Consider the following 18,322-nt stretch of genomic DNA (forward strand, 5'->3'; position numbering starts at 1 on the left):
TCAAGTCCCACATTGGGCTTCTTGCTCAGCAGGGATCCTGCTTTTCCTTCTCCCTCTGCCTGCCCTTTGCCCTGCTTGTGCTCTTTATCTCTCTCTGACAAATAAATAAAATATTTAAAAAATATATAAGATTTAATATATAAAATATATTCTCTGTTTTTGAATTAAATCAACTTTGGTTGTAAATTATTGCTTTTTGAATATTTAAAAAGTTTTACTGTTTCAGAAAATGCTTTTCGATAGATAAACTGAATGGCTATTATAAAAGTATGTCACTTAGTATCTCATTTCTTTTCTTTCTTCTTGGTGTGGTGGTGATGGAAATAGTACCTCAGTGTGTCTGGAGAATAAATGTGGATATTCCTGAGGAAGCTAATCAGAATCTTTCATTCAGTACTACTGAGCGATGGTGGGAGCAGACGGATTTGACCAAACTAATCATATCCAACAACAAACTTCAGTCACTTACAGATGACCTACGACTCTTGCCTGCACTCACTGTTCTTGATGTAAGTTGACTGATATAAATATGGGTCAGTAGTTAAAGAGACTCTGAAGGAAAATTTAGGCTTTGATAAGCAGAAAACGTGTTTAATTGGTAGAATGCAAGGAAGAATAAATTATTGGTAGGCATAGCCTGATGGTTAAGAGTGCACTTATAAAACATCAGGTTTCCAATTCTGACTATGTCACTTGATAGCTGTGTGACCTTGGGAAAGTTACTTCATTGTACCTCAGTTTCCACATCTCTAAACCAGGACTGACACTACTTATTTTTAAAAATTGTTACTAGAATTTAATGCATTACTACATGCAAATAGCATCCATATTTAACAAGTGGTTGCTGTTGCTTATCTTTTTTTTTATTGCTATTATTTTTTTCTTCATTATTCTAGACATTAAAGCAGTACGTGAAATTACTTTTTTTTTTAAAACTTCAATACTGATTTAAATTATTGAACTTTTTGTGTGTTTATTCATGGACAATTTTTTAGTCTCATTGCCATGTCATATGGTAAAGCATGAGTAGTTTATTTCACAGTCTCTGGAGTTTGGATGTACTTTACTTAGGAACATCAAAAATCTTCCAATTCATGTCAGAAAGTCTTAGATCTGGTCAAATTTCTAGAGAAGATTTTATTTTCCTCATTTACAAAATGAATGGATTGACTTAGGTGTTCTCTAAGGTTCCTTGTATCTTGAAAATAATATGAGAATATAATAGAGGTTTCTCCTCCTCTCTCTTTTTTTTTTTTTTTTGGAATATGTTGACATGAATCATACCATCAAGTGCTAATTGTTTCTAACCCTCTCTCTCATTTGAGACTGAAATTCCTCTCAGTGATTTTAATTGTAATATCTAAAATTGATGACTTACCACTTCATGATTTTTGAACAGGAGCTTAGTCAACTTAATTCCTTTTCTTCTTCTGTACATAGAACAAATTAACAATACTCCAACTATGCTATTGAATTAGAATAACAGAATTATTGTTGAAAAAATTTGTACAATGGCAAACTCATATGTGGTTAATTATAAAACTAAGATAATTGACTTTTTTAAATACATTTTAGATACATGATAACCAGCTGACATCCCTTCCTTCTGCTATAAGAGAGTTAGAAAATCTTCAGAAACTTAATGTCAGGTAAAATTTAAGCTTATTTAATTTCAATATTGCTAATATAAGGGTATAAATCTAATATTTTTAAAAAATTTTTTCTAATACTAGAAAATATTTTTGTATTATCTCAGAAAGTGGTAAAAACAGAGTAAGAATTTTTTTTTCTTTAAGATTTTATGTATTTATTTGAGAGAAAGAGTGAGAGAGAGAGCAGGGGGAGGGGTTGAGGGAGAAGCAGACTCCCCACTGAGCCAGGACCTTGACATGGGACTTGATCCCAGGACCCTGGGATCATGACCTGAGCCAAAGGCAGATGCTTAATCAACTGAACCACCCAGGCACCCCACAGTAAGAAATTTAAATTTTCTCAGATTATTTTTGTTTATTTTTGTTTTAGAATTGCCTACATGTTTTTCTGATTTTACAAATGTAAAGCCAGTTGATTTTTTTAAGTCCTTTTTGTCTTATTTATTTACATAAGTTTTACAAAGATTTTATTTATTTATTTGAGAGAGAGAATGTGAGAGAGAAAGCATGAGTGGGCAGGGACCAGAGAGAGAGGGACAGGCAGACTCCCTGTTGAGCAGGGCACCTGAGGACCTGGGGCTCAATACCAGGGCCTCGGGATAATTACCTGAGGCAAAGGCTGATGCTTAACTAACTGAACCACCCAGGCATCCTCTTTTTGTTTTATTTTTATGTAACAATTTTTACTGGTTATTTTAGTAACCTTTTATTGATATCTCAGGTTTTAAGTTACTTTTATATTTTAAAAACTGTCTCGGTTAAGCAATAGGAAAAAATTGGAAATAATTCTTTCATTAATGATGAAAAATGTCATGGTTTTATTATTAGTAGCTTTTAAACTTTTCTGAGGATTCCTGGAGTTCTACAGATATGCTTCTGGTACTTGTTGATAGGTATGTGGGAAGCCAGGTGGCTAAGACTCTGACTAACTTTGTTTGCCCTTCAATACACACCTAGACTTCCAAGAAATAATAAATACCTTAGATATATTATATATACACAGATTAGGGGAAAGGGATTTGGGAAGATGTCATTTAGGAGATAAAAATGTTTATTAAGTATTCAAAACATGGTTTGAAAAACTGGTTTATAAAACTGGTATGGTTACAGATCTATCTCAGTGTTCTGTGATTAAGTCATTGCTTTGAGGGAGAACGTTTCCTTTAGTTAGAGTCTTCATCTGTTGAAAAAATTACCACGAGTCAGCGAAAATATCTATACATCAAAGGTGCTAATCAATTAGAGCTACATCAGAACCTTTTCCCCATACAAGTCCAAGGCATGGGTGTGACCTGCAAAGGCAAGAATGGGGAGGGTTGAGAGAATATGTGAGGAAGTGTGGATTAGGTATGGCTTTAGCTTTAGCTTCCAGCACTTCAGACTATTAAGCGTTGGGATGGAGGAAATAGTTGGGAAAGAAATGGATGAAATATGTAGCTAGGATTACATCTCTGCCCAACTACATCCCTGTGAAATGTACAAAGATTTCAATTAAGTGACCAACAATAATAACCAATTTTTTGGTGTTTTTTTTTTATTTGTTTATTTGACACAGAGAGAGATCACAAGCAGGCAGAGAGGCAGGCAGAGAGAGAGAGAGAGAGAGAAGGTTCCACTAGTGTTTTTTATTTATTTTAGATGACATCTTTTGGTATTTTTGTTCCAGCTAGTTTTATTTTTATGTAATTTAAGGTTATTTTTACCCCATTATATTTCTTATTCCACCCTGCTATTTGTTAAGTAATTGTAGATGGCATGAAAATAGAATGGAATTCCTAAGTGAATATTTGAGATAAATCTGGGAACAAATTAAATCAGGTCATCTCTTAATTATTAGAGAATGTATCATCTTCAGTGACTTGGGACTTCTAAAACAATAAACTGAGTATCTCTATGGAAAGACTGAGCTGAAAAATTAAGACTAAGTACAAAGAGTGGAGTTGCATATTACATTTAGCTGGACATACCAGGCCCTTTAACAGAAATAGCTATTTTTGTCTTGAGTGCTAGCTTAAAAACATAATCCCCATAGAAGCTGTTATTCCACTGTAGTGTATATATGCCCATATCTGTGTCAGAATCCTAAAATTCAGATACAGAGACGCTTGGGTAGTTCAGTTGGTTAGGTGTCTGACTTAGGCTTAGGTGATGATCTTGGGGTCCTGGGATCGAGGCCTGCTTTGGGCTCCCTGCTCAGTAGTGAGCCTGCTTCTCCTTTCCCTCTGCTGTTTCCCCAACTTGTGCTCTTATGAGCACTTTCTCTCTCTTTCTCTCAAATACATAAAATCTTTAAAATAAAATAAAGTAAAATTCAAATACAGTATGAAAAATTAAAATTTTATGATTTGGTTAAAAACCTTTGTTCCTTTATTTTCTTTGAAACTCTCAATTTGATTACTTTAGATGACTATAATCTTAATGAGTTGTATGTGAAGTTTGGTGAGTTTTTAGAACGAGTAACCATATTTCATTTTTATAAATGAGCCCATGTAGTTGGTTAGCAGAAATACCTTTACAAATATTTATTATGTTATTACCAAATTACTTAGCATTCATTTTATCAATCAATAGCCATAACAAACTGCAAATACTTCCTGAAGAAATTACAAATCTAAGAAACCTGAAAGGCCTATATCTCCAGCATAATGAACTAACTTGCATACCAGAGGGATTTGAACAACTTTTCAATTTAGAAGATTTGGTAAGTTGTGATTTTCCAATTTTTATATAATTTGGGGATGATGTGATTTTTCATCAGGCTGAGAAATTGGATGTATGATTGAAATCATGAAAAACATGGACAACTGATTATATGACTAGATTCTTAGAAACTGCATTTCAATAAGATTGCTAAATTAGTAATTGTTAAATTTGTTTTTCCTATTTTTTCTTATAAAATCACGTTAGGTTTTAATTTAAGAATAGAGTGTAGAGAGGGGGTGATAAGAAATGGCTATTATTCAGAGGATTTTATGGCTTTGCAAAATAGGGGAAATGTGTCTTTAGCATATGAATTCCCATTTCTATACCCCTTCCTTACTGTCTCTAAAACCCTCCTGTCCTTTGAATGTCCAAACAGCCCCTTTAAGGCCTGCCTTTTCTTCCCTACTTTTCAAAATTTCCACCTTACCTTGCAAATTTTCATTCCATCTGTGTCACATCCTGAATGGAGATAACCATAAAGCAAAACAGGTATTATTATTTTTAAAGATTTTATTTATTTATGTGACAGAGAGAGATCACAAGCAGACAGCACAGCAGGTAGAGGGAGAGGAGGAAGCAGGCTCCCCGCTGAGCAGAGAGCCAGATGCGGGGCTCCATCCCAGGACCCTGAGATCATGACCTGAGCTGAAGGCAGAGGCTTTAACCCACTTAGCCACCCAGGCAGCCCAAAACAGATTTTATTTTAAGAGTAATGAAAATAATACGCACTTTGCTTTATACTTTACATATAGCAAGGTACATAGTTTTATCCACTAATTCAGTATGAAACTACAGTTTATTTTTTTAAAAAAGTACCTATCTGAAACCATGTAACAAATAGGTAACGAATTAAGGATTTTAACATAAGTCAGTTTGACTCCAAAGTGTATCCCTTTTTTTCTCCTACTATACCCCTGAAGGAGTAAGATTCCACTAAAATATTCGATCTGAAAGACTAGCTAGATTAGATTAGTTGTTCTAATATATAATCTATACTGCACATAGTTATTTCCTCTTACATTCTTATTGTTTTCCCTATTACATGTTTTCAAAAACTTATGTCACTTTAGTCTTAAAGTTTATTTCTCATTAAAGGGGAAATTCTTTTACCTCTATTTTTTTCCTATAAATATATCTTTTCTTGATATTTCCTTCATCTGTTCTAGTGTTTGAAATCAATGTATATAACTCTCCTTAACTGTTCTTCAGTATCTGTCTTTGTCTTTCAATGTGATCAGATTGGAAATAAGGTTTGGAAAGTTAAAGACATAGGTAGATATGATGAGTGGCTAAGGAAGGGGCCATTAGATTTTCTTATAAAGTCTAAAGGTAAAAGATAGCAATTGGTATATAAAAAAAAGAAGAGTGTTTAGGTTAGAAAGAAGACCTAATAAACTATAGCAGTTCTCAGTTGTTTCCTTTTCAGGGGTTCCTAGATAGTCATTTGCATAATGAGAGGATAGTTCAGTTGAAAATTGTGTTCTTAGGGACTCAGTATCCAATCATAAATGTAAGCAAGAGTACATCACAACATTAGAAATATAAGCATGTTTAATAATTTAAGCTAGTAATTTTCCTTAAAGTTAAATAAAAACTGCTTAGCAATGATACTAAATATTTATTGAAGAAATGACAGCATAAATACTGATTAGTTTATGTATAAAGTACTTATATTTATTAGCTGCAATAATTAAATATTTAACTTTTAAAAATATTTAATTTGTATTTAATTTAATTATTAGCCACAGTAATTAAGTGTTTAACTTTATTAGTAATTTCGTTGATTTGGGTTCTCTAAAAGATCTTAAGAATTTGTGAATTAATATCTTTTCTATATCAAAAACTTTTTAAAGTTTTTTATTTTAAAATAATTTTAGATTTACAAAAATGTAAAGAGATTACAGAGAGTTACAGTATACTTTTCCCCTAGCTTTTCTTAATTTGATATTTTACATACCCATGGGACATTTGAAAAACTAAGAAATTAACATTTGTACAGTATTACTAACTGCACTATAGATTTTATTAAGATTTTCCCACTTTTCCACTAATGTCCTTTTTTTTTGTTCCAGGATCCAATCCAGAATACTACATTGCATTTAGTGTCAGTAACTTTTGATATTATAAAATATTTATTCAGTAGTAGTCTGTTCATTCTTAGTGTTTAGAGTATTGGAGTTGTAGATTGTTGTTTCCTGTTGTTGATTATGATATGTTATTTTGTGTTATTTATAATTGTAGCCGTGTTTTATAAAGAATAGCTGATCTAGTGTTTTCATCTTTTTCTGTCTTCTTAATTGATTTAGAGTTAGAGAATGCAACTGTTTAATGTTAGATTAAGTGAGTCTTCAGAGAACAAGTTCCCTTAAGTCATGTTTTTTTTTTAATTCATTATTACAACTGGCCCTACCTACCAGTTTGCTGATAGCTAGTGGAGTACTTACCCCTAATTCAGATGTCATAAGAGTTATTTGATTGTCTTTTAAACAGAGTTTCAAAAAACGTTCTCTTCATAACTGTGTTTATGTTTTAAAGAAAGAAACAGAAACAATGACTTAAAAAAACAGGTATAGACACTGATTAGGCAAGTTTAAATGAAGGAAAAGCAGAGAGCAAACTTCTGGACTTAGTCAAAGCAGACTTGCTGAGGTCATCAGAAGAACCAAGAGGGAATATTTTTTTCCTTAAAAATTAAAACGTCTATTTTCTCAGGTTTATTTTTTTTCTTTCAAGATTTTTTTTCTCTTGCAATGACATTTTTTATTTCATACTACAGTTTACCTAATCAGTTTGCCTAATTTATTCTATGTACTCAATAAATATCAGATGGACAGATAGATTTTTTAATTAAAAACATGATACATGATATAGCATGACTTAATAATAACAGAAACCTTTGTGTAAAGTATTTCTGAAATTAGAATTTATTCTGATTTCTTTGTGCTCCATTACTAGGCACATGGTCTAATGTATGGAATGACAGACAGCTTGTGAAATTGTCAGTGGATGAGGGTTATAAAAAATACCACCTCTAAAATAGTCTGTATGTTGTAATCTGCTCAAATCCTCGAATCTCTTTGAGGGATCAGTTATTTATTTACCAATTGATTAATTGATGGATGGATTGATTGATTGATTCATTGTCTTTCTAAAGGATATTTCCAACAATCGTCTTACATCTGTTCCTGCTAGTTTTTCTTCTCTCTCCAGTCTGGTGCGACTTAATCTTTCCAGCAATCAACTGAAGAGTTTGCCAGCAGAAATAAGTGGAATGAAAAGTAAATCTTCTCTATTTTAAAACATGCATGAATATGAAGTTGGTGCAACTTATACTTAGAAAAATAAATTTTAATATTGTTAGTTACAGGGAAGTAAAATTATAGATTTTATGTGGGTAAAGCAAATAACAGCAAATAGTAAGATTTTCTCCAGACCATTATTGTCTAGCTTAACTTCCTAAACAGTTATTACCAAAAGCATATTTTGGCATATCAAAAAGAGGAAAATAAAATATAATTATGAGTTATGGTAAAATTACATACCTGAGATATTGATTAGGGTTTTGAGCTGTGTTATCTCTTCATTTATTCAATATTCACTAAGAGGTTATTCCCCTCTAATTGGTGATTTCTACTTGTGGTTTTGTTATAGCTGTAGCTTCCTCATGGTCCATAAGTAATGATGCCAGGAGATAGGCTAGTTTTGCCCAAATGGTCAATCATTTTATAAAAAAGAAAAAGTTAAAATAGTGGTTCTATTGAAGTTTACCATTGAGCTATTGTATTTAACATATTCTAGAACTAATATTAAGGGATAAAGAAATTGAAGGCACATTTAAGTACCTTTTAAATAATTATATTCATTATTTCAGAATTCTTGATTTAGAGGGCAAAATCATTTTTTGTTGTTGTTGTTTAAAGGCAAACTATTATTATTTCTTGGTTGATGAGCATACTGTATATCAGCTATCCACTATTTATCTGGTCTTTTCTGCTAATCATGTATAAGCCCTCTTCATTTTTTTTTTTTAATATTTTATTTATTTATTTGACAGAGAGAGAGGTCACAACTAGGCAGAGAGGCAGGCAGAGAGAGAGGAGGAAGTAGGCTCCCCACGGAGCAGAGAGCCCGATGTGGGGCTCGATCCCAGGACCCCGAGACCATGACCTGAGCTGAAGGCAGAGGCCTAAACCACTGAGCCACCCAGGTGCCCCTAGCCCTCTTCATTTTTTTAAACCTCCCTCTTGTGGAGGTTATAGGAGTGATTTTGTATAGTTGATTACAGATCATTTTGAGATAAATTTGTAAAATTGTGCTGTTTTATTTTAGATTAGTAGTCATTTGTCATTTGTAATAGGAGTGCATAAGTTAAATCTTCCATAAATCGAGTTGATATTTTAGGGGAGCCTTTACTTAGGATACCTGTAATTAAGACTTTGCTTATATTTGCCATTTTTCAATAAAGATAATAAAAAGTAGAGCTAAATATAAAATATGTTATCTTAATATGTAAGAAGCTTGAATTTTTTTTCATAATTTGGATGAACATATCTTGAGTGATGGGAAAAGAGGGAAATAATAGGAAAATACTTTGAATTTATAACAGTTTTTCCAATATACTATATAATTAATGATCAGATACTTTCTTCCTTTAGCCATGACAGTGATAGCCATGACTTTTAAACTATCACCAGTAGGACATTTAGTTATTACTTCGCTATTAATGACTGGACCCTAAGAACAATATCTAACGTTTGTATGGTTCTTGGTAACTCAAATGCTTTTACATATATTGTTTTGCCATCACAAAGTTGTGATGTTAGGGGAATGTAAATTAGGGGAATGAGTATTTTTTACATTTCAAAGGTTCATAAACCTAGGCTTAGAAATTATGTTATATATCATACAGCCATGGCTGGAATCACAACAGATCTATAAGGCCTTGAATCCTTTTACTCCATTCCCATTGTTCTTTCCACTATGCAATGCTTATATTCTCAGCCAGTACTCTTAAATGCAAACAATTGTGAAAATTTAGTGTCTAATTTTTAAAACTTTCCTTATAGAATTCACTGGATTTGGGTGAATCACATTGTGACATTTTATTTTATTTTATTATTATTTTTAAAAATTATATTTATTTGAGAGAGAGAGAGCACAAGCAGGGGAAAAGCAGAGGCAGAGGGAGAAGCAGACTCCCCAATGAGCAGGGAGCCCATACGGGGCTTGAACCCAGGACCCTGGGATCACAACCCAAGCTGAAGGGCAGACATTTAACTGGCTGAACCACCCAGACTTACTGTGACATTTTAAAAAATTCTGTAGCCAAATAATCCATAAATTATTATAGTATTGTTGAAAGTAGTGCTATTATATTTGTTTTGAAAGCAGTGAGCGTCTTTAAATATTAAAAGCAGTTTTAGGCAATATCAACTCAGTCTTGCCTATGTTAAAATAGGCTCAAGTACAGCAAAAAAGTTGTAACAAGTATATCACCTATTCTGACTAAAAGGTTGAGAATGAATTGTGGAAATTTTGTGGTGGCTGTTGTAAGTGGAAGAGTATGCATTATGTATTAGGGAGAAAGAGAAAGCTGCTTACTGAATTTTTAAGGGAAAGAAGACCTTTTGCATTTTTGTTTTCTCACATGCTTTTTTAAAAGAAAGATAGATCCAGGAAGTTAGAGAGATTCTGCAAGTAAGAACATCCTTGTTGAGCTATAGTATGCATTCTTCTTCATAGTGTTAGCTAAGATGTTAGAGAAAGCCTGTAATTTAAACAAAAATAGGTAAAGAAAGAAAGAAGACAGGGAGAGAGAAAGAGGCAGTGGATAGATGGAGGAATAGGAAGACAAACATAGAAATCCAAGGCTTTTTGACAGAAAGTCAACTGGCCAAATTTAAATACATGTATCTAAGCTACTACTAGCCAGTTACTTGACATCCATTCATACAGCTAGTATGCATCCATGTCTATCTTTAACTACCTTAAGCTTTTTCTTTTTAAAGATGTAGAGTTACTGGATTGTGGATGGCTCAGTTGGTTCAGTAGCTGATTCTTGATTTTGGCTTAGGTCATGATCTCAGGGTTATGAGATGGAGCCCTGTGTCAGGCTCCCTGTGGAATCTGCTTGAGATTCTCTCTCTCCCTCTCCTTCTGTCCCTCCCTCTGCTCCTGCTTTTTCTCTAAATAAAATATTTTTTAAAATGCATAATTATTGAGGGAAATAATATCTCATAGTGTGTAGTTTATATATTTTAGAATACCTTAACAGAGTATTGAAGTATTTTATTTTTTTCCATTACAAAGATGATTTGGACTGTTATTAAACATCTTTTTTAATGTCATATCTGTTTAGTTATAATTAAATATAAAAGTAATCTCAGTTTATGTTTATTTCATTCAGTGATTTTGAGGATTCTTGATTATTATAGTATACAGTGGCATGGGTTTGTAATTCTTCATGATGATATACACGTTCTTTGAATGTATATACAATTATAGATCAATATTTTTCTTTTTATTAAAGAATTTTTGTTTTTCACTTATTATATATTATAGGATTAAAGCATTTGGATTGTAACTCAAATCTCTTGGAAGCTGTACCTCCTGAATTGGCTAACATGGAATCACTAGAATTGCTTTATTTGCGGAGGAATAAATTACGTTTTCTACCAGAATTTCCTTCTTGCAGATTATTAAAGGTAATATTTAGATGATTATTAAATAACTATATATTTTCCAAAAGTTAATTATGAAAATGAAATTTTTACATTGGGAATATGTATTAGTAATAGTGCTATGTTTTTTGTATATTTTTCAGAATTTTAGTATGACTAAATACATTATGGTATTGTTAGCAGTAGTTTTTTTTTTAAAGAAATAATGCACTTAAATATAAGAATTTGTCCATTTCATCTGGGGAGTTGTGTGTAACTGGAGAAGTTGATGATGAGGTTAACATAGTATGGTGGAGCCATACTGTAGTACACCTGGAGTACTAGGAAGGAATATGTATCTAACTCTGTAAGTTGCCACCTCTTATGTTTACCTGATCATTATTGGGTCTGTTTAAAATTAATTACTTTCTTTTGGTTTTAAGTATATAGCATTGTCTTCTAAAGTTAACATGTTTTGTTTTCCTTCATGTATACTTTATGTATTAGAGTTAAAAGGGCTTCTCAAACAGAATGGTGGCAGTGGTAAAAGGAACTGAAAAAGTTATTTAATTAAAGATTAGTTATACATCTGATAATTATAGATTCCATTAATGGGAGATCACTATATTTAAATATCACTAATGAAGGGCACCTGTGTAGCCTAGTTTGTTACGTGTCTGACTCTTGGTTTCTGTGCAGGTCATGATCTCAGGGTTGTGAGATGGGGGAGCCCTGTGTCAGGCTCCCTGCTGAGCATGCAGTCTACTGGAGATTTTTTCTCCCTTTCCCTCTGCCTCTGACCTGCTCACTTGCTCTCTCTCTCTCTCTCAAGTAAACAAAGAAATCTTTAAAAAAATAACCACTAATGAAAATGTTGAATAACAACAAACTGATTGTAACTTTTTATGCTCATTCTGACTTATTTTAAAACTTTAAATTTTTTATCAGCATGGTTCTTGGATTTATATTTTTATTATTCTGTAAATGTAACTACTAAATCATTTCTGTGCTTTGGTTTGTAAACTTGGAACTTCCTGCCAGATTAAATCTTTAATTATTTTTAAATTATCAGAAAATCCTTGAAAATATTATGTTTTTACCATTTTTAACTTTGAATTAGCTTACTTGTAATTGAAAACTTAAGCATGTTAGTAATTAGAAACTTAGGTTTTTTCCATGTATTTTTCAGTGATTTGAAATTAAGATTTCAATTTTATTTTTATTATCTATTATACAATTGAATACAGAAATAAATAATGATTCATCTTTTGTTTTGTAGGAATTACATGTAGGTGAAAACCAGATTGAAATATTAGGGCCAGAACATCTTAAGCATCTGAATTCTATCCTTGTGCTAGACCTGCGAGATAATAAGTTAAAATCTGTTCCAGATGAGATTACACTGCTACAGTCTTTGGAGAGACTTGACCTAAGCAACAATGATATTAGTAGGTAAGTTTAAAGATCAAAGGAATAAAAAATCATACCTGCATTTGCTTCTAATTCATAAGTTAATAAGTTATTTAAGATTTGTAAAAAACGTGTAGAGATCTTTTTTCTCAATTGAATTCACTAAACATTTATTGAACAAGTATCATATGCAGACTTAAAAAGAATGGTTAGAGTTGGTCCTTGGCAACAAGCTTAAAATACTAATAGAATTAGATATATTTACAGGTTACTCTAATCCACTTAGAGCATAAACTAAGAAGTCAGGGTTTTTACCTGTTTCGTTCACTGGTCTATCTCTAATTCCTAGATCAGTGTCTGGGTATATAAAAGGTACCTGATAAATATTTATTGAATTAAAATAAATATAAAGTCATGGTAGAGATAGAAAATGCTTTGAGGGCATAAAGGAAATATAGGTATCAGCAATTTATTGAGAGGATCAGGGCAAATTTTGTGGAAGAAAAAATGTTTTTAGATAATCATTAGGACTGGGACTAGGGTGAGGCAAGTTAAGTGCCTAGAGCACAGAATTTAAGAGCACCTTCACCTTCAGGGTCATGCCTCACTCTAGTCCCACCATATGATCTTTAGAGGATGACTATGATTTTAAAGTGCATATGTACGGTGGTCAGAATGATTTACTTGGTGGGACAAAACTGCACAAAGGAAACCTTGAAAGTTCAGGACTGAGTTTAGGGCTTGAAAGGTAAATATAGAATATATATATATATATATATATATATATATATAAATATAGAATAGGTCCTTAAAATGCCTGTGAAGAGCATTTTATTTATATATATTTATTTTATTTATATATATACATTTATATATATAGAGAGAGAGCATTTTATTTATATATATTTATATAGAGAGAGAGCATTTTAAAAATATTAAAAAAATATAGAGCATTTTATTTATATATATTTATATATATATTTATTTATATTTATATAAATATATATATTTATATATATTTATTTTATTTATATATATACATTTATATATATATTATTTATATATATACATTTATATATATATATATATAAAAATATAGAATAGGTCCTTAAAATGCCTGTGAAGAGCAAGTTTTCATTCTTTAAGAGATCGGAAGCTCCTGAAAGATTAAGAACAGAAGCAATTTGATTATAATGTCATTAAAAAATAAATTGGTATTGTGCATTGATCATAATGTTTGTGGGATAGGAGTGCTTTTGTACATGGGAAATAATATTAGATTATTAGGGAAGAATTTCATTTGCTTATTACTTGAAGGATAAAATCAAAACATTTAGTATCCTTGAGTATGGCTGTCTTGAATCACTGATCCATTCAAATTTACTTTTTACAATTTTTTAGCAAATGTTTTGTAGCTCACTTTTTTTTTTTAAGCAATCACAATATGACAATTTCAGAACAAATCTGTTTTTTCTCTTACGTGTTCAGCATTTATTTCAAGGGGAGATATTTTAGACCTATTTACTTGAGCTCTCTTTGACACTATTATATGATATATAGTTTCTTATATGTTGTTGTTTTAGAGTCAACTGTTGGTTGAATTATACTTACTCTTCATGTTTTTCCTGAAATTGATTTAATCTTTTTGTAGTCTACCCTGTTCATTGGGAAAACTTCATTTGAAATTTCTGGCACTAGAAGGCAATCCTTTGAGAACCATACGAAGAGAAATTATAAATGTAAGCATATTTAGAATTCAGTTCTGGTTTTTAAATTTGAAATTCAAACATGTGAGGCGCCTGGGTGGCTCAGTGGGTTAAGCCTCTGCTTTCGGCTCAGGTCATGATCTCAGGGTCCTGGGATTGAGTCCCACATTGGGCTCTCTGCTCAGCGGAGAGCCTGCTTCCCCCTCTCTCTCTGCCTGCCTCTCTGCCTACTTGTGATTTTTCTCTGTGTGTGTCAAATAAATAAATAAAATATTAAAAAAAAAATCAAACATGCCTGTTGGTCTATGAAACTGCAAGGTATGTCTTGGTGAGCATGTGTCTTCTCTCTACCTTTTCAGAAAGGAACCCAAGAAGTCTTAAAATATCTGCGAAGCAAGATTAAAGGTACTTTTCTGTTTTTTCCTCTATTTTGAAGGATGATATGAAAGGCAGTGAAGTGCTAACAGTACATAAATTTACATGTATTTTGGGTGTAAATAATTAGAGGAAATGGTCCCTGGCAGGTGTGGTTCTAATTATGAATCCATATAGGTCATAAATATGCTGGAGTTATAAACTTATCCTTAAATTCACAATAATAATGATTTATCCTTAATTTCTTTGGTTTGTTACAGTGTATCAATTGGAAAATATAACAAAGATTCAATAAGCATCCTAGTGCTTTAACTTTGAAAAAAGAGCAAAAAACTTGACTTTTATAATGTAGTATATGAATGCTATTGACTAGGAAGTATATTAATAGTTACTTGAATATCTGCTTCATGCATAGTTTTGCTAAATTCTAACAAGTATAAAGATAAAACACATTTTCCAGGGTATATTAATTCAGCATGAATGTGCACCAAAAGAGAAAATGATACTGTACATTTAATTTTTATTTATCTATTTATTGATTTGTTTTTAAAGATTTTATTTTTATCTGAGACAGAGAGACAGATCACAAGCAGAGGGAGCAGAAAGCTCCTCTCTGAGCAAGGAGCCCTACGTAGGACTTGATCCCAACACCCTGGGATCATGACCTGAGCTGAAGGCATACACTTAACTGACTGAGCCACCCAGGCATCCCACATACATTTAATTTTTAATGCTTCACTAAAATTGTACTATATCCCAATTTTTATTTTATGCATATCATTGAAGGATACACTAGAGTATTAAAGAAAAGTGAGCTATACTAGTGTACTGCTGCATAATAAACACTCTACAACTTAGTGGCTAAATACAGCAACTGTTAATTTAGCTCATGACTTTGTTGGTTATGCACAGCCTAACCTAGCACTGTATTGCCAATCAGTGTATGTTACATGAATAAAATAATTACATATTTCAGCAATTTTCATTTTCCATCTTGACCTTCAAATAAAGTAACATAATTTTCTAAACTCTTATTTCCTGCCAGTCATTTCTAGGTATGCTTTCTCCTCCAGAAAAATTTAATTATTCTGATATGAATCAGTTAAAAGTCATATCAGAATAATCAAAAAAAATTTTAAAGACTTAATTTTTTCAAAGTAGTTTTAGGTTTACAACGAAATTGAGAGGAAGGTACAGATATTTCCCATATATCCTCTGCCCCCACACATGCATAGCCTCCTGCATTTATCAACATCATTTATCCGAATGGTACATTCTTTACCAAAGATGAGCCTACATCGACACATTGTAATCATAGTCCATAGTTAACCTTGGAGTTCACTCTTGTAGTATATTCTATGGATTTGGACAACTGATACGTATTCCCCATTGTAGTATCATACAAAGTATTTTCACTGCCCTAAAAATCTTCTGTGATCTGCCTATTTATCCTCTTTTCCCCTCTATCACCACATATCTGGCAACCATTAATCTTTTTCTTGTTTCCGTAGTTTTGCCTTTTCCAGAACATCATGTAATTGGAATCTTTCAGATTGACTTCTTTCCCTTCGTAGTATGCACTTAAGTGTCCTCCGTGCTTTTCATGGCTTGATAGTTCATTTTTCTTTAGCACTGAATAACCTATTGTTTGGATGTACTACAGTTTATTTATTCACCCTCCTAAAGCAAATGTTGGTTGCTTCCAAGTTTTGGCAATTATGAATAAATCTATTCTTTTTTGCATGTGGATTTCTTGATGTTTCAGCATCATTTATGGAAGAGACCATCTTTACTCCTTTGTATTATTGCCTTTGTTTCTTTGTTAAAAATAAGTTGACTGTATTTATGGAGGTCTATTTATGGGCTCTCTGTTCTGTTCTGTTGATCTATTTGTTCTTTTGGCAGTTTCATACTGTCTCAATTTCAGTAGCTTTATAGTAAGTCTTTAAGTTGGATAGTGTCAGTCTTCCAACTTTGTTCTCTAATCAATATTGTGTTGGCTATTTTGAGTCTTTTGCTGCTTTATGTAAATTTTAGAATCAGTTTGTCACCATCCACAAAATAATTTGTTGGCATTTTGACTGGGATTGCACTGAATTTATAGATCAAGTAGGAAAGAAGGGACATCCTCTCAATATTAAGACCTTTTATCCATGAATACTGTCTCTCCATTTACGTAGTGCTTTGATTTCATTCATCAGAGTTTTGTAACTTACAGAGTTATAAAAAACTCATAGAGTTTTTATACATATTTTGTCATATTTTTTTTAAAAGATTTTATTTATTTATTTGCCAGAGAGAGAGAGAGTGAGCGAGCATAGGCAGGCAGAGTGGCAGCAGAGACAGAGGGAGTAGCAGGCTCCCCGCCAAGCAAGGAGCCTGATGTGGGACTTGATCCCAGGACACTGGGATCATGACCTGAGCCGAAGGCAGCTGTTTAACCAACTGAGCCACCCAGGCGTCCCCATATTTTGTCATATTTATATATAAGTATTTCATTTTGGGGGATGCTATTATGTTTTTAATTTCAGGTTCTACTTATTATTGATAGAAAGGAAAGCAATTTATTTGTTTTTAAAAGATTTTATTTATTTATTTGACAGAGACACAGAGAGAGAGGGAACACAATCAGAGGGAGTGGGAGAGGGAGAAGCAGGCTTCCTGCTGAGCAGGGAGCCCAATGCAGGGCTCGATTCCAGGACCCTGGAATCATGACCTGAGCCAAAGGCAGAAGACACTTAACCACTGAGCCGCCCAGGTGCCCCGGAAAGCAATTTATTTTTATATATTGACTTTGTGTCCTGCAACCTTACATAATCACCTACTAGTTTCAGGAGGTTTTTCTTGTCACATCTTTTAGATTTTTCTACCTATGGTCATGTCATCTGTGAACAAAGACTATTTTTTGTCCTCCCTCCCAATTTATATACTTTTTATTTCATTTGCTTACTGTATTGCATTAGCAAGGACATTTCAGTATGATGTTCAGAAAGAATGGTAAGAGGAGGCGTCCTTACTTTGTACCTAATCTTAGGTGGAAAGCTTCAAGTTTCTTACCATTAAGTATGATGTGAATTGTAGGTTTTTTGTAGATACCTTTTATTAAGTTGAGAAAGTACTCCTCTATTCCTAGTTTGCTGAGCGTTTTTAATCATAAAGGAGTGTTGTTGTTTGTCAGATGTTTTTTATGCATCTACTGATACGATCATATACTTTTCTTTTTTTATCCTGTTGTTGTGAAGCATTACATTGATTAATTTTTGAATGCTGAACTAGACTTATATACCTGGGTTAAATCCCACTTAGTCACAGTGTATAATTTTTAAATACTTTTTAATATTCAACTTGCTAGTATTTTATTAAGGAATTTTGCTTATATGTTCATGAGACATCCTTTGCCCAGTATTTATTTTTTTTAATATTTTTATTATTGAGTTATAGTAATTCTTTATATATTCCGGATAGAAATGTCTTGTGAGAAGATGGGATCAGGAGGGAGACAAACCATAAGAAACTCCTAATCTCACAAAACATACTGAAGGTTCCTGTGGCAGGGGTAGGGAGAGGGTGGAGGGTTTATGGGTTTATGGACATTGAGGAGGATATGTGATATGGTGAGTGCTGTGAAATGTGTAAGTCTGATGATCCACAGACCTGTACCCCTTTGTTTCCCGTGTTGAGTTTTATATGTTAATAAAAATAATTAATTTAAAAAAAGCTCTTTTCAGATACATGATTTGCAAATATTTTCTAGTCTTTTGTGGGTTTGATTTTTCATTAGTTGGTGGTGTCCTTTGAAATACAAAAGTTTTTTTTT

The 18,322-nt window shown here is 32.5% G+C and overlaps 1 protein-coding gene across 3 annotated transcripts in view; it reads left to right on the plus strand.

Annotated features, from left to right (window-relative positions):
- The window catches only part of LRRC40 (leucine rich repeat containing 40), a 46,287-nt gene that overhangs the window by 10,657 nt on the left and 17,308 nt on the right, over window positions 1-18,322 (plus strand). For 2 of the 3 annotated variants that reach the window (XM_045998727.1, XM_045998714.1), the window contains exons 2-9: window positions 328-509; window positions 1,576-1,649; window positions 4,224-4,353; window positions 7,510-7,633; window positions 10,917-11,059; window positions 12,294-12,466; window positions 14,076-14,163; window positions 14,490-14,535. In XM_045998727.1, coding sequence (XP_045854683.1) covers window positions 328-509; window positions 1,576-1,649; window positions 4,224-4,353; window positions 7,510-7,633; window positions 10,917-11,059; window positions 12,294-12,466; window positions 14,076-14,163; window positions 14,490-14,535 — 960 coding nt within the window. Of the gene's footprint in view, window positions 1-327; window positions 510-1,575; window positions 1,650-4,223; window positions 4,354-7,509; window positions 7,634-10,916; window positions 11,060-12,293; window positions 12,467-14,075; window positions 14,164-14,489; window positions 14,536-18,322 lie in introns of those variants that run through there. The other variant, XM_045998723.1, reaches the window with a different exon arrangement.

Source organism: Meles meles, chromosome 1 (genome assembly GCF_922984935.1).
Source record: "Meles meles chromosome 1, mMelMel3.1 paternal haplotype, whole genome shotgun sequence".
Lineage (NCBI taxonomy): Eukaryota > Metazoa > Chordata > Mammalia > Carnivora > Mustelidae > Meles > Meles meles.